This window comes from Clavelina lepadiformis, chromosome 8 (genome assembly GCF_947623445.1).
Source record: "Clavelina lepadiformis chromosome 8, kaClaLepa1.1, whole genome shotgun sequence".
In the NCBI taxonomy this organism is placed as follows: domain Eukaryota; kingdom Metazoa; phylum Chordata; class Ascidiacea; order Aplousobranchia; family Clavelinidae; genus Clavelina; species Clavelina lepadiformis.
The window spans coordinates 17,376,782-17,391,451 of record NC_135247.1 but is presented as its reverse complement, the minus strand read 5'-3'; the positions used below and the strand labels follow the sequence as shown (position 1 = coordinate 17,391,451).

Here is a 14,670-nt window from a genome sequence, read left to right as displayed (position 1 = left end):
TAACAGGTCATTCAAGTGTAAAGTGATTTGCAGGCCAATCAACAAGACGTACTCAATTCCTGGTACTGTAAAGGCACATCGCTACGTGATAATTAGTGTGTCAATACGTCTAATATTTGAAGGCGTAATAACTAATCTTGCGGCAGTCTGCACTTTGTTGAAGTGTGGATTACGCGTGGTTGTAACTTATTTGTCGGTGTGGATAATAATGAACTTTTCTTGGATTGTCGCTGGCCGGCGTGTTAGTGGCGTGTATTTGGCGTGTTACGATTATGGGCACGTGGAAAATTCTTAACGCTGGCAACATTCCCGGAAGCCGGTCTGTGATGTAATGTTGGGTGATGAAAACAAACGGACTGATTTAAATTTTGTTGTGCTGCTCAGTGACTGTTAAAGAGCTCTGGAAGGCAATTAGGTTGTGTCTATTTAAATTAAAGTTACGACTCTGTGCAAAAAGAAACGAGAGGACAAATCGTTAAAAGTCCGACGCCTTGGGCAGTTGATTGCCATTGTTCATTTAGTGATAATTGATAAAGGCAGTACCATATCAAACTGACTCAAATAGATTGGATACCGGATTAAAGTTCCAAACTCAAAATGCCGGAAGAAATAAAGCATAGTCTTTCCGAAAACGGGGACCTGTGTCACGAAGACTTTCCTGACCACGCAGGTTGCATAAGGCGAAGTGATGACAATCTATGGTTACCCTCAGAAGAACCTTGTGCATTTGAAAATGATGATGTTTTTTTCAATGGATCTGCAGATGTTACTGTACCTGTTTGTTACAAAAGAGGTAGGTTTGTTTCGTCTTGAACGAAGTTTTGCAAAGTAAAAAGAAATCTTATGTACGCTCTACATGAAGTTAGAATCGAAAACGAGCGAAAGTTATTACTTATTAAGTTACTCATTCGTGCTCATGATTTTGAGGAGTTGGCTATTTACTGCCAGATCTTCAGCAAAGTAACGAAAGTTTTGTGCAGTAATATTTTTCTAAAATGAAAAACCCGTTCAACAATTTCCAAATATAAATACATTGAAATGTCTTGTTTACCAAATTACAGGGCCAGTTGTGAACAAGGAAACTTTTGCTGCTTTAGGAACTTTATTAGTGACGAAATATTAGTAGATGTTTTTGCGTTGCGTCATTGATCACATCTATATAACGTCATTTATTGTTACGGCAAAACATTAGACAGACTAAAAGTCCAAAGTCCGAAGCGGACTTGTTGAAATGAGATATCTCTGATTTAAAGTTGGCGAGTAGCCTATAAGCAGGACGGAGGTCAATACGTGACGTACAGAATGTTAAACCTTCACGTTTTACCATAGTGGAGTTTGTGTCGAAACTTATTTAACAGCTTAAATCTTGCAGACAAGACAAGCAAACAAAAAATATTTTAATTGGTTAAATGTGTTGCGTGAATCGATTTTCTTGTTTTGAGTAAGTTATTTCCAAAAGGCAAGTGCTAAATGTGAGCATGAAATGTGTGCATTTACGACGCTTTAAATCGCGTGATGGAAGACTGCTATGTCTGTTACGTGACGCACTGTAAGTTATAACAAAATGTGTATTTTTTTAGTTACAGTTTAAGCTATACACACTTCGGAACGCTCGTAGGAGAGATCAGCCTCGTAAAAAGTGAAAGGAAATGTTAAAAACGACGGAAAGTTTATCATGTTTCGACTAAATCGAAAATGTCGTTTGGCGCGATAATAATCTGATCATCTAATGTAAATATCCACTGACCTATTAACTTAGTTGTTAAAGAGATGAAGTTGTACAGCGGTGCTAATACTTAGCAAATCAGTTGTATAGGAACAGCCCAAAGGTTGAAGGAAGTTGTCGATTAAGTAGTTAAATCATATATAGCGAAAAACCGATGACGCTATTTCAGGCTCAGTCAGGCAGAAACAAGTTGGCTTAAAACTTAATTGTGTAGGTTACCAGTACATCCCCTATGGCCTATACTATACTGTCCTACGCGTAGTTGAACATCACTGCGTTTTGAGTTATTTCATTGCGAAAGTTTTTCTTGCTTATATTGTTACATGCTAAGCTAACTTAAAAGTTATTTTTTACCAACCTTAACTTGGCTAAATCTAACATCAATCTATCATCCAAGTTAAAACAAACCTTAATGAAAGCATTAATTATTATTAATGAATTTACTGTTAACTTGTCTGTTATTCTAACCCAACTACTTATCTCAGATTAATACAAATTGTTAGATCCTTGACAAGAGTTAATGCAGATATGAAACATGGGTCTGGTGTAGAAGTTCACAACCACAGGATGCCTTTTCATACTTGACCCCAGCTACTCAAATTGTGACGTCATCTGGTTGTGCACGTCTGCACTAGACCCCAAAAAATAATACCATTTTGTCCTATGTAGCATTGTAGCCTACTGTAATCAGGTAATGAAGAGGTGTTTACTAATTTTGAAAATATTTGTTGTTGAACTCAGCTTCAGAAGTTACAGCCTTCTATAGATGACTGGCTAATATTTTTGCAGTTTGCTATCATTGCAAAATGTTTGCAATTCATAAACACATACTACTGCACTTCCTAATGTTTTATCCAGAAGTTTATAAACTCTTGCAAATCTATGGTTATATGGCTGGCATTGTAAGAGCACGGGAGTATATTTTGCAGAAAGAAAAATGTCTGAACCGACAGTGCGCAGGCGATCAACTCGATCCACGAGCACCAGCCACGATTCGAATTTTCATGATTACGCAAACGGCGATGCGACAGTAGAAAAAGTTGAAAAAATCAAAGAAATTCCTTTTTATGGGATCAAAAAGTATGATAGGCCTAGTTCGGCAATAATAGCTATGTCTTAAACTAATGGCACCGATAATTCTAAAAGATTGTGAATTGCGATACAGAGTTTTGTAATTTGCAAACTCTTTTATGCAAATGTTTTGTTTTTACGTTGTTCGTTCATTTTTTTATGTAATTTTGCAGATGTCATACTGCACGTCGATCACTCTTCAGCATCACAAGTGGTTTCGATGACTACAGAGGCTTCCTCAATTTATGTGTTGTTTTATTGGTTCGTATTTATATCATTTTATTATTTTGCGCAAGTGAACAGGATTGCCACATGCACCTATAGTTTTTTATTTCTTGGGCACCATATAAATGGCCATAGGCTGTTGCAATGATGAAGATTTTTGAAAATGTGTTTTGATTTATTAACATTACATAATTTTATGAATTTATTAAGCAAAATTCTTTTTCAGGCAATTTCAAATGCCAGAGTGTTTTTGGAAAATATTTTGAAGTAAGTCAAGTACCATAGATGTCACGATGTAACCTGCTAATAAGATTTTTGTGTAATCATGCTTGTAAACCACACAAGATATATATAATTATATACACCTTGTTTTAGATACGGGATTTTAGTTGATCCAGTTCAGTGGACATCCGCTGTTCTTCACAATCCATATGAATGGCCTAACTTACTGTTGATATTAGGTAAGCTACAGAAACAACGTGTCCATATTGTTGGTGGATGTATTTGTGTAGTTTAAACGTAGCATGTTACTCGCTGTCATGCTGACTACATTTTTATGTGTGTAAATATTGCTTTCGGCGTCAATCTTTTATATTTATCTCAAAAACGTTAATTATTAACATCGTTAGTTCTGTATGTACACACTCTCAACATTGCTTTTAACTATACTTTCAGGTTCCAATGTTTTTATTTTATGTGCTTTCCACGTCGAAAGACTTCTAGCTAAGGTATATGTTTGATAAAAATATATATACGGAAAGATGTTCCAATTTGGGGGATAAATCATTTCTTTTGTCTGTTTCTTAATTTTTTACTTTAAATTTAAGCATCCATTTTAGATTTGACATTGTATTTTTATTTATCATTCACAGAACCACATTTCTTCTAAAACTGGAATATATCTCCACACACTTAACCTGTTTGTTTTGATTTCTCTTCCCCCGATACGTATTCTACGAATGGAACCCAATCCAAGTAAGGATGGAAAAAAATCCAAACTAGTTAAAGACAACTTCCCACTTAAATTGGATATATTTATCATCTAATCCAATTTTAACTTAGTAAACAAACGCACAAGTAACCATAATAATAATCTTTATAGTTGGCTCTTTGATTGCCTGCAGTTGCTACGTCATATTATTTTTGAAACTGTGGTCATATGCACAAGCAAATAAGTGGTACCGCGACGATTACATGAAGGCAATGAGCAAAAGAAAATTACAACGAACAAGTATGTTTTGACTCTGAAAGCATTTTGTCCAATGCATGCATGTCTGTAGCTTCCGTACCAATGCCGCCAATGTAATGTCTATTAAGTAGTGATGTATAAAATAATCATTGCTTTGTAGTGTCAATGCCGGCGTCATCCATTAAACTTTCTCGTGACAAATCTGAAACTGTTCAGGTGAGAGAGATACTTTGTCTTGTGTATATCTTGGCTGTATTAATATTGTCACGTTTGCGGGATGAAAGTCATTGTATTGTGTTTGTACAGATAAAGTATCCTTACAACTTGAGTTATCGCAATCTTTACTACTTCATTGCTGCTCCTACTCTTTGTTACGAAACAAGTTTTCCAAGAAATCCGACCATTAATAAAGTCTATCTGGCAAAGAGAGTTGTGGAAACTGTAAGTACATGGACAGTTGTCATTTACTTATCAAGTCATTCAGAACAATGCACCAACTTGTCATTATTTGCGCCATGTCCGTAAACTCTTACTGAGCACACAGACTCAGCCGTCTGCAGTTGCATTAAGTTATTTACACTGTAAATTATGTGCTTATCTGACAGTTTGTGGTTGCTGCAAGCTACTAATTTTGCAACGAAGGTCAACCTCATGTGACCTGCAATAACGTCATCTTACGTTGCCCATCAATAGGTTTTTGATTTAAGTGCAGTTATAATGTCAAGCACTTGATAATGATTCATAAATTAAGATATTTTATTAGGCTAATCTTAGCAATTTAGTTACAGTTCATAAATATTACTGGGAATTCTGTTTTTAGTTATTCTTGTTCCAACTGGAATTGGCTCTTATTCAACAATGGATTGTACCAGTTCTTCGAAAAGCAATTTTGCCAATTCATGTATGTTTGCGAAATCGTTTTTCAGATAAATGTAATACAACCCTACGCTGCACAAGTTTTTGCTACTTTTGTATACATGATGGTATATGAAAAACCACTTTTTCTTTACCTATTTAGCAAAATACTCTTCATTGCCAGTTGCAGGTAAAGAAAAAAAAGTTTTGCATTTTTCACAATTGTATTTTATGCTGTTATAGAACTACGAAGGTTATGTGGTTATGGAGAGACTGCTCAAGTTATCGGTGAGTAAGTCATCCATATTTTTTATCATTCATCCAAGATCTCAAATATATTTAAATTTTTGTCATGTCTCTAATATTTTTTCAGGTTCCCAACCATCTTATATGGCTTATTTTCTTCTATTGCTTTTTCCACTCGGTGCTGAATGCTCTCGCTGAAATTTTACGATTTGCTGACAGGGAATTTTACAGAGACTGGTGGTATGCAATTGTCTCTCTCTTATTTTTGTTCATCTCTGTGCACTTCGCTTAATTGGCAATTAGTGTTTTTGCTGTTGAATCTTGCAGTTTTGCAAGTTTCATTCCAATGAATTCAATTTAACCAGAATTGCTGAAGAGTTTTCCGCAAATGGTTAAGAATTGTTCTATAGCTGGGTCTGGTTTCATTGATGCGTGAGGTTTCGATTGTTTCATTTTCTTTTAATTTATTTGAAATTTCTCAGGAATTCTGAAACGATAGTTTATTTTTGGAAAGCATGGAACATACCTGTTCATAAATGGTGTGTCAGGCATCTGTACAAACCACTGCTGTCTGTTGGATGTGGAAAAACTGTTGCACAAGTTTCAGTCTTTCTTTTATCAGCATTTTTTCACGAGGTTTGACACCTTGCAAACAATTTTTATTTGTCAGTTTAACAGAGTGCATTCAGGATACACAAATATTGACCATTCTTTGTTTTCTGTAGTATCTTGTTTCAATACCACTTCAAATGTTTAGAACATGGGCTTTCCTGGGCATGGCTTCACAGGTAACTTACCATAGAATTTAAATGTTTTGTAGTTTGGTCCATAAACGATGATCTCGTAGATTAACTCACTAATACTACTGGTTTTTTCAAGCTACGGGCGGTTTCATTGTAACGGAAAAATTTTTGTGTAGATTCCGCTGTCACATGTGACGCAAGTTGTTTCAAAAAGACTTTCTGGTAACTATGGAAACATGATAGTCTGGATGTCTCTTATCCTCGGACAACCAGTCGCAATTTTAGCTTATGTTTATTATTATTACGTTATGCATTATTCGATGACATAACAGTCAGAACGAAGATGATTCGGTCTTGATTGTTACAAAAGCATGTGCCATTAAAGATGTAATTATTTTGGTCCAAGCTAATTCTTGCGTGATGGATCTTTCACAGAGTAGTGGTGGTTGCAGTCCTATGACATGTTATCTTTTTGTCTCTATGTAAGGATGCCTTTTTAAACTCGTCTTTATAATCCAGCAATAGCTCTTATTATGATGCAACTATTACCCACTATTATCATGTAGACTTTACTGGCCTGGTCCTACTCTCAAGTGACGGATTGAAATGCTTTCTGTACAGTATTTACAAAAACTTAATCGACGTTTAGTCAGAAGTTTTGTTTAAGCAATGCTAGAAATTATTATTAGTGAGCAAACAATTACCTCAATTATAGTTGTTCCAACTGTTGTATAAAGTCATAATAATTGCCATGTAGAAAAAATATTAATGACTTCAATTCTCTAACAAAAGCTCCTAGCATTATGTAGGAAAAGGTGATTAATATTAATTAATAGTTATGCATGTGATACAATGAAGTTTAATTTAGTTTGCAGCCATGACCTTATCGTTACAATCAAATTTTTTTGACTGTTGGTAATGGAGTGTTATATTTTTTGTGGTAGCTTCAATCAAAAACTTTCGTCTGTAATATTAATGTGAACATAGTGTAGTCTAAATTATTTTTGCTTGCAGCAGGTATTGAGATTGCCCCGTTTAAAGTTATGCTTAATAAAGACTGCACTATTTTCCGAGTTCTGTAAGTAAGATATTTTTAGTTGTGCTGAAGTAATCACAAGTTTTTGTATGTTTTAATATGAACAACAATCTATCACCATAACGCCCTCTGCAATAAAGCGTAGTGTTATAATTAGTTATCTGTATGTATTATAATTATCTTAAGCACCTTTGTGAAGATGTCTTTGATTTTTTGCAAGTTTATTTTTGTAAAACTTGATGTCTACTGTACACTGCCTTTGACCACAATATTGTGATTGTTATGCCCATGAAACGTTGGAAGCTTATCTTCTGTAAAGAGTTTTAGTTTTCATTTTTCCAAGCTTTAGCTGGTGTTCTTGGAATGGAGTTATCTGTATAAAACCTGTCTTTACTGGATCATATCTTGGTAAATGCTTACTGTAGGCACAAACTCGAATTTTTGTATTCTGTTGTATAAGGTACCGTATGTCATTTTCTGCACTACCGGTAATTGCTGTGTACATCTTGTGTTGGTTCACTTTTCAATGTAAATATTTTGTTGATAACAACGCACTGTTTCAATTTGCAATAAATAATCAGAACTGGCGAATTTAACTAATGGCCACCTATCAGTTGTTAACAGGAATCTGTCTTGAGCTTATAATATTCTTGTGTTGTATCTTGTATAAAAACGACAAACTGCCTTTTTATAGAAGCAAGTTAAAATATAAATGCTATTAATATCTCAGTGGTAGAAATGAAAACATGCGTCGACACAGCAATCGTACAAAAAAACTCGTGAAAACAGGAAGAAAAATTTCTTATAATTTTCGTAAGCTCGAACTATTTCGCAGCAACACATACTCCAGTTCTTGTAATTGGGTAATTCCCTTCACTTGAAGTTAATGGTTTAAGAAGTCTGCCAAGTGAAGAAAAATTAAATATCTCTGAATCTGAAATAATCCAACCAACCAATGCTGCATTCTAAAAGTCATCGTCATCATCTTCGTCGTCAGGAGGTGGTCCTTCCCCTTCGGGTACTTCCCCATGCATGAGTTCATCAGCACTGATGTCAATATCATCATCATCGTCGTCGTCGTCATCATCATCATCAGGGACATCGACATCACTACTTGATAAACTGTCATCTTCACTTTCTCCTACGTACATGCTGCGTCGCACACCTGCACAGACAAGACAATATGAAGCAAACAAATACAACCGTTACTTCCAGTTAACTTTTCAAGCTACAATCTCTTACTAGACCAAATAAAAGTAATACTGGTTCATCAAGGATTATCAGTGATGCGATTCACAATCAAGTATTGGTGATGGAAAATAGCAGGAGAATTTATAAAACCAATTTACTTTAGGCAAAACAATTAATATTGCTAAGGTTGAATTAAAACCATATGACAACACCTGCATGTGGTCTGGCTGGGTTTTGGGGTCGATCTGCTTCCAACTCATTATCAATAGAATCGTCTTCAGATTCCAATCCGTCTCCAACAATATCTGGAGATGCATCAGTAGCAAGTGCAGATGATCAATGAGGCCGAAGACAAGAAAAAGTGATGACTAAATTTCTTACCGTCCAAGTTGTCATTATCGAGGAAATCTCCACTCAAAACAACTTTTTTCTCTTCTTCCTTCAATTTCTTCTGGATACGCTTCAGGGAGTTCTCACTTTCCGCCATTTTCAGCTGCTGCTGTCTGTATTTGAATCAGAAATGATGAGTTAGTCTTCTCCAGGAGAAGTACACATAGAAGAAAAGTATTTCTTTCACAAAAATGTAAGTGAAAGCACACAACACAAACAACCGTAACCTCTAAGAAGTCAGTAAACGGCAAATATCATAACATAAGTAAATGTCATTGCAACAAGTAACGAAGCAATACCGGTTCAAATCTTCCATTTGGTGTTCGAGGAAAGTCATGTTTCGAAATTTGATGAGATATTCTTCATATTGCATTTTCAACTCATCTTCCAGTCGTTCAAATTCATCCATGAATGCCGGTCGGACATTTTGCAGGGTTGAAAGTCGTTTTCGAGTACGTTCCAGCTCCGACTAAGAATAACAAAAGCTTCCATGTCAAATATTGACCATCGCAAAGTTTAGTCTAAACTTAGAAGCAATTTTTTAACCTTTTTCTTCTCAATTTTAGTCTCAAGGTTGACTTCGTCTCCTGCGACGTTATCTAACTTGTGAAGAGTTTTCTTGATGTCATTTTCAACAGCCATTATACTTGACCTACATGCATCATTTTAAAGTTTACTCATTCCTTATTTAACACTTTTTTAAATTTTATATGTACAGTACATACCACAATTGACCACAAATAGTGAGGGGTGGACATTCTATAATCATGAATCCTTAAGAATCAAATCCCAAAAGATATGAATCCAGTGTTTGTATGTTTTTTGAGTCCCAAGAATAATTTTGTCTTAAAGAAATGCTTTCATAGGCACATGCGATCAATTTGGTTTTACATGATGTTATTATTACATTATATTACATGATGTTATATTATTAATATGATATTGTGAAATTGATTTAATGCAGTTTTACATTTCAAAATTAATCGCTACATACGTTAGTTGTCTTGAGTAAAACTGCATCAAATCAATTTGACAATATCATCTTGAGCCATTGAACTTGAACCATTAATAACTTTGTAAAGCACAACTGAGCCTTAAATTTATTAAATCTCAAACTGTTCAACTGGACAATTTAAAGTTGTAGCTTAAAAACAAACAACTTTGGAATGTATTCCTGCATTCTACGTCCCTTAACTTCAAAATGCAAAGACAGAACCTTGATAAGTTTAAAGCAGCCATACCTCAATCCTTTTTCAATAGTGTTTATGTCCAGGGGTTGAGCTAAGGCTCTTGTTCTTGCCTCGCGAAGATTGGTTTCTTGTGATAACAACTTATGTAGGGCAGCGCCTCTCTGTGTTACCTCACTTGCAATTTGACGAACTGCTTTCAAGTCTTGTAGCTTCGAGGCTGTTGTATTATTAGAAGTGCAAGTTTGATGATATGATGCGAGGTACAATTTGTTTTCAGTCAGACCTCGTTAATCCGGACCACTTTGTTTCGTCATCAAATGTCAGTTTAACGGGGTATCCGGATTATCGGAAAGCGAAAAATCAATCAATCTTGTAAATGTAGCACCGTGTTCAAAAAGCAGTATGCACCTATGCAGTATCCAATTCAAAGTATGCGTAGGAGTTTAAAGATTGAAACTGCAACATTATTAGGCGTACATAATCCGCTATTGTGTTCGTCAACAAACTACTGTATCCAGGACAATTGTGAATCAGTTTTTCTTCACTCTTAATAATCCGGTTTATCGGATTTTATTGCTATTTATTTAGCACATTTGTTCCAAAACTTTCGTGTCGGAGTTGGACAGCCGAGTATCCGGATTAAAGGGGTAAAATGCATAGGAAGAAATCCGTTCCCGGCAGTTTTCTGTTGGATAATGGGGATTCCGGTTGTTCGGGGTTTGAATTAACGAGGTCTCAATGTACTAAGGAGGGAGGGATAGTTAAACTGTCTTACATTAATCACAACTTAGCAAACACACTAACCAATATCAAATGAATTTACAGCTTGATCCCCTTCACCCTGATGTTCCTCAACTGAGCTTGTGGATTTCATCGCCAGGTGGAGGACAGATGTTACTTTCAGCATTTCTTTCACGGCGTAGCCATCGGCCATGTACAGTCGCTTGGTGTTGAGCTTGATGTGGGCTTTTGTTGCCAAAAATTGAGCAATCGATTTGATGAAAATAATCCGATCTTGTTCGGTATCAACATCAGTTGGAATGGAAGCATTTGGATCATATCTGAAAAATGATCCAATTTTTTTATGAAACCAGTTAAATTTTTTGGCCATGTTTGGTGTAGTTTGTAATGGGTGCTTAATTGGAAATGAAGTTTTCAATTTTTCTTCTTGAATTTTATCTAAACGAAAGATACGTTGATAAATTATGCAATTCAATTCAACATGATGACTCTATTTATTTAAACTGTTTATATATTCTATAACTATGGCAAACTACTAAATTAAGATAACTAGTTTAAGTTGCTAATAAGATTAATTGTTTTTTCAAGTTTTTTTTCACTTGTTGTCATTCTGCCTTGTTATCGTTAACACTAGAAGGACGGGGCGCGTCAATTGACGCATTTTCAACCTAAGTGCATCTATAACTTTTAAGTGGTGCATCGCAAAACCGTGATATTTCCTGACTTTTCCTACATTAGTGTTAGGTAACTAACCCATGAATATGAAGTTTTTATTTTACCGGTAGAATTAATTAACGTGGTCACTACCTAGAAGAACGGGGTGCGTCAATTGACGCATTGTTACTTCACATTACAAAATCCAGTTCTCGCGATAGAGAGCATTGTTTTCTTTCTGCTGATAATTACAGGTTTATCGAATTAGGTCACAGCTGCCAACACAGAGGTGTGACAAATGTGTCGACAAACTATGCAAGTCGACTTTTCCGCAAAACAGAGTAGTTTCGTCACAAGCGCAGCCTAATTTCGGAATTTTTGAAGTTTATCGAAGCGTAAGTGTAGTAAGAGTTTCTTAGTTAGATAAATTAGATGAATTAGATAAATTCGTCGGCTTGGTGGTTGCTCGTGGCGTGATAGGAGGGCGCAAATTCCCTGTGAAGAGTTTGTGGGGGAGGTCGTGGGGATGTCCGATGTTTTCCCAAACCATGGCAAGAGACAGGTTTCTGGAGCTCATACGATTCCTTCGCTTCGATCTGAAGACGGAAAGACGTAGGAATCTATTGCATGATAAATTTGCACTCCCTTCACAACTTTGGAACAGTTTTATATCAAACTGCCAAAAAGCATTCATTCCACAGTGGAAGATAACTGTGGATGAGCAACTATTGCCGTGTAAGGCACGCTGCAAGTTCATCCAATATATGGCCAATAAACCAGACAAGTTTGGTCTAAAGTTCTGGCTGGCAGTTGACGTTGAAAACAAATATTTATTCAACGGTTTTCCTTACGTTGGAAAAGATGACGCAAGGAGCCCCCACGTGAGTGTGCCCACCGACGTTGTACTGAAACTCATGGCTCCGCTTTTTCAAGGAGGTTACAACGTCACTTGCGATAATTTTTTCACCTCACTTGACCTGGCGTTGCGACTTGCGGAAAAGAAGTGCAGCCTCGTAGGGACAATGCGCCAGAACAGGAGAGAAGTCCCGGAAGAGTGCAAGAAGAAAAAGGAGTTGCGTAAAACAGAAGTGTTTAGGCACGAGTGCTTGTATTTTCAATGCGATTGCTTTTGTTAATTAAAATGCACAAAGCGGACATGCGATAGAAGTAGTTTTTTCGGAGCAACAGCACAGTTTTCTCAACAAAAAACGTTAGATTTGCGCCGTTTTGACCTTTTGCGTCAATTGACGCACTCCGTCCTTCTAGGTATACGAAAATTGCCGTCCTTCTAGTGTTAAGGAAGTTTTATTGTAATTTAAGAAGAGCATATTAACTTTTATTTAGTTAAAATTCAACATATCAAGTTCATTTTTCCTTAATGTCTTTGACATTAAAATAAGAATTAAACAAAACTGTACCATCAGCAAATAATCTTAATTCAGGGAAAGTGCTATTTGATAAATCATTTACATTTAGCAAGAACAACAAACACTCTAATTATGACCGTCGTAACACTCCTAATGAACAAAGACCTTGTCTCAATGTTCAATCAACGCCTTTAACATACTGATGTCTACAAGATGAGAATGCCTTTCAATGTACTGTTAACTGCATTTATCTAAGAATTGTATCTGTGCCAACTAGCCAAAAAGCTTTTATATAAGGTCAAGAAACATTACCATGTTTATTTATATTGTTCTAGTTCATTTTTGTGATATATCTTTAATATCAACAACAGCCAACGTTGTGGAATGATGTTTAAAAAATTCAAATTTATCATTGTGTAAAATCTTAATTTCATTTGAAAACTAGCTCATATTAAATATAAGTCTAAATTAGTAATTTTTTTCAAAATCCCCCTCTTTTTTTGACTTAAAAGACTAATTCGCTGATAGTTATTTGGATCACTTATGCATCCTTTCTGCATACCAGATCACTTTTGCATTCGTTTCCTCTAACATGTTTTCAACCAGGCAATATACACCTACTCACCATACCCAAGTTAGAAGTCTATTTGCTACAAACAGATTAAACAAGCATGAAATGTAATTCAGCACTGTTTACAATTACTGTAAAATAACATGCACAGTAGATAGTGCATAGTGTAGACGCAGAATATAAGCAAGCAGGTTAAGTTATGAATAAGATATATAATTATGAAAAGTTAGCCTACAATTTGAATTCTTAGCCTACCTTTGAATCAGCCAAATTAGAATCTCTGCAACGAGATCAAAGTTTGGTGTCCTGAAATTTTCTATGGAAATTAAACGAGGATATCCAAGATACCTCATCATTTCAGTGAAATTTCGCAAATCGCGATAAGACATTTTGAAAGTTTAGGCTTTAAAATTTTCAATTTCAAGTTATTTTTTCCAGAATATTACTGCAAAGGAAAAGTTTATGGAGAATCTACGACGAAGTATTAGCTAGTAAAAACTTTTCGTGTTAGTAATTAATCTAGGCTATGCTAAAACGCACAGTGAAGCCGGTGAAAACGTGAAATAAAACGTCAAAAACTTAAAGTGCAACCGCAAACCGCTCTGTGAGGTCATTAATCCTGGTTAATAAACTTGTCGTAAATCCATTCGGTACTTTTGGAGAGCTTTACCTTAATTCAAACGGTTCCATATTTTTATTTTGTGTGATGGTAGGGTGAATGAAACAAGAGAAAGGAAATACATGTAACAACTATAAATCAAAACAATAAAGCGATTCAAACGCAAGAAAGTTATTGAAATTAATACATAAAAGTTTTTTTTTTAATTTTTGATGATAGTTTTCTCAGCTATTCTTATATTCTCTGCCACAGAGGACAGACGAAATATGATAGAAATTAAAAAGCCAATATTTACAAAAGCTGAAGAATTATGTTTAAAATAACGCTTAAAAATTGAATTTTGAAGTTTTACAGACGCGTGTCTTTTTTTTACAATAATGTTTTGTGATTTGTCAGTGGATCAACCGGTTTGAGTCGTTAATGTAGTTGTTTATATGATATTTATGACGCTAGATACAGGCTTGCTTTGCGTCGTGTCAAAATATCAGTAACAAATACAAAAACTACTGGCTCACAAGCAAGATGTAGACAATTGTTCATTATACGTTGGTTCATGTCGCGAATTCCCTCCCACTGAGCCAAAACTGGCTCTTAAAATTTGCGGGTCAGACTTGGCTTATATTGAGATAAGCGGTTGTAACATGACGTGAGTCAAAATTGAATCACAGCAATTGTTATAACAATAAAATCTTCTTTGCGTGAACAGATTGGCAACCTGGTAAGGTGTGGCAAATCGACTTTCAATGTTACCGTTTGAACAGTTTTCTATCGGTTGGTGGACAGCATGATATAACCTGCACTATACAAACATCGGTCTAACAACAGAAGAATGACAATCTTATGTTGTAGGCCTAGG

The 14,670-nt window shown here is 35.5% G+C and overlaps 2 protein-coding genes across 3 annotated transcripts; one reads left to right on the top strand and one right to left on the bottom strand.

The window, feature by feature from the left end:
• Window positions 1–219: 219 nt before the first annotated feature.
• On the top strand, window positions 220–7,687 carry LOC143468432 (diacylglycerol O-acyltransferase 1-like). Of its 2 annotated transcripts, none has more exons than XM_076965632.1 (16): window positions 220–793; window positions 2,656–2,806; window positions 2,971–3,058; window positions 3,249–3,289; window positions 3,398–3,483; window positions 3,698–3,750; window positions 3,895–3,997; window positions 4,125–4,253; window positions 4,372–4,427; window positions 4,518–4,652; window positions 5,032–5,112; window positions 5,310–5,354; window positions 5,440–5,552; window positions 5,795–5,948; window positions 6,038–6,100; window positions 6,232–7,687. In XM_076965632.1, the coding sequence occupies exons 1-16, from the start codon at window positions 598–600 to the stop codon at window positions 6,382–6,384; spliced, it is 1,647 nt and encodes a 548-aa protein (XP_076821747.1). In that variant the 5' UTR covers window positions 220–597; the 3' UTR covers window positions 6,385–7,687. The 2 variants fall into 2 exon arrangements, with proteins under 2 accessions (XP_076821747.1, XP_076821748.1); XM_076965633.1 differs by lacking the exon at window positions 220–793 and adding an exon at window positions 848–2,417.
• Window positions 7,688–7,772: 85 nt separating this feature from the next.
• LOC143468433 (clusterin-associated protein 1-like) lies at window positions 7,773–13,801 on the bottom strand. The gene is made up of 8 exons (XM_076965634.1): window positions 13,451–13,801; window positions 10,667–10,923; window positions 9,914–10,079; window positions 9,219–9,324; window positions 8,972–9,141; window positions 8,664–8,785; window positions 8,495–8,587; window positions 7,773–8,256 (listed from the first exon to the last, which is right to left on the bottom strand). Exons 1-8 carry the CDS (start codon window positions 13,582–13,584, stop codon window positions 8,057–8,059), a joined length of 1,248 nt encoding a protein of 415 aa, XP_076821749.1. The 5' UTR covers window positions 13,585–13,801; the 3' UTR covers window positions 7,773–8,056.
• Between the last annotated feature and the right edge of the window lie 869 nt (window positions 13,802–14,670).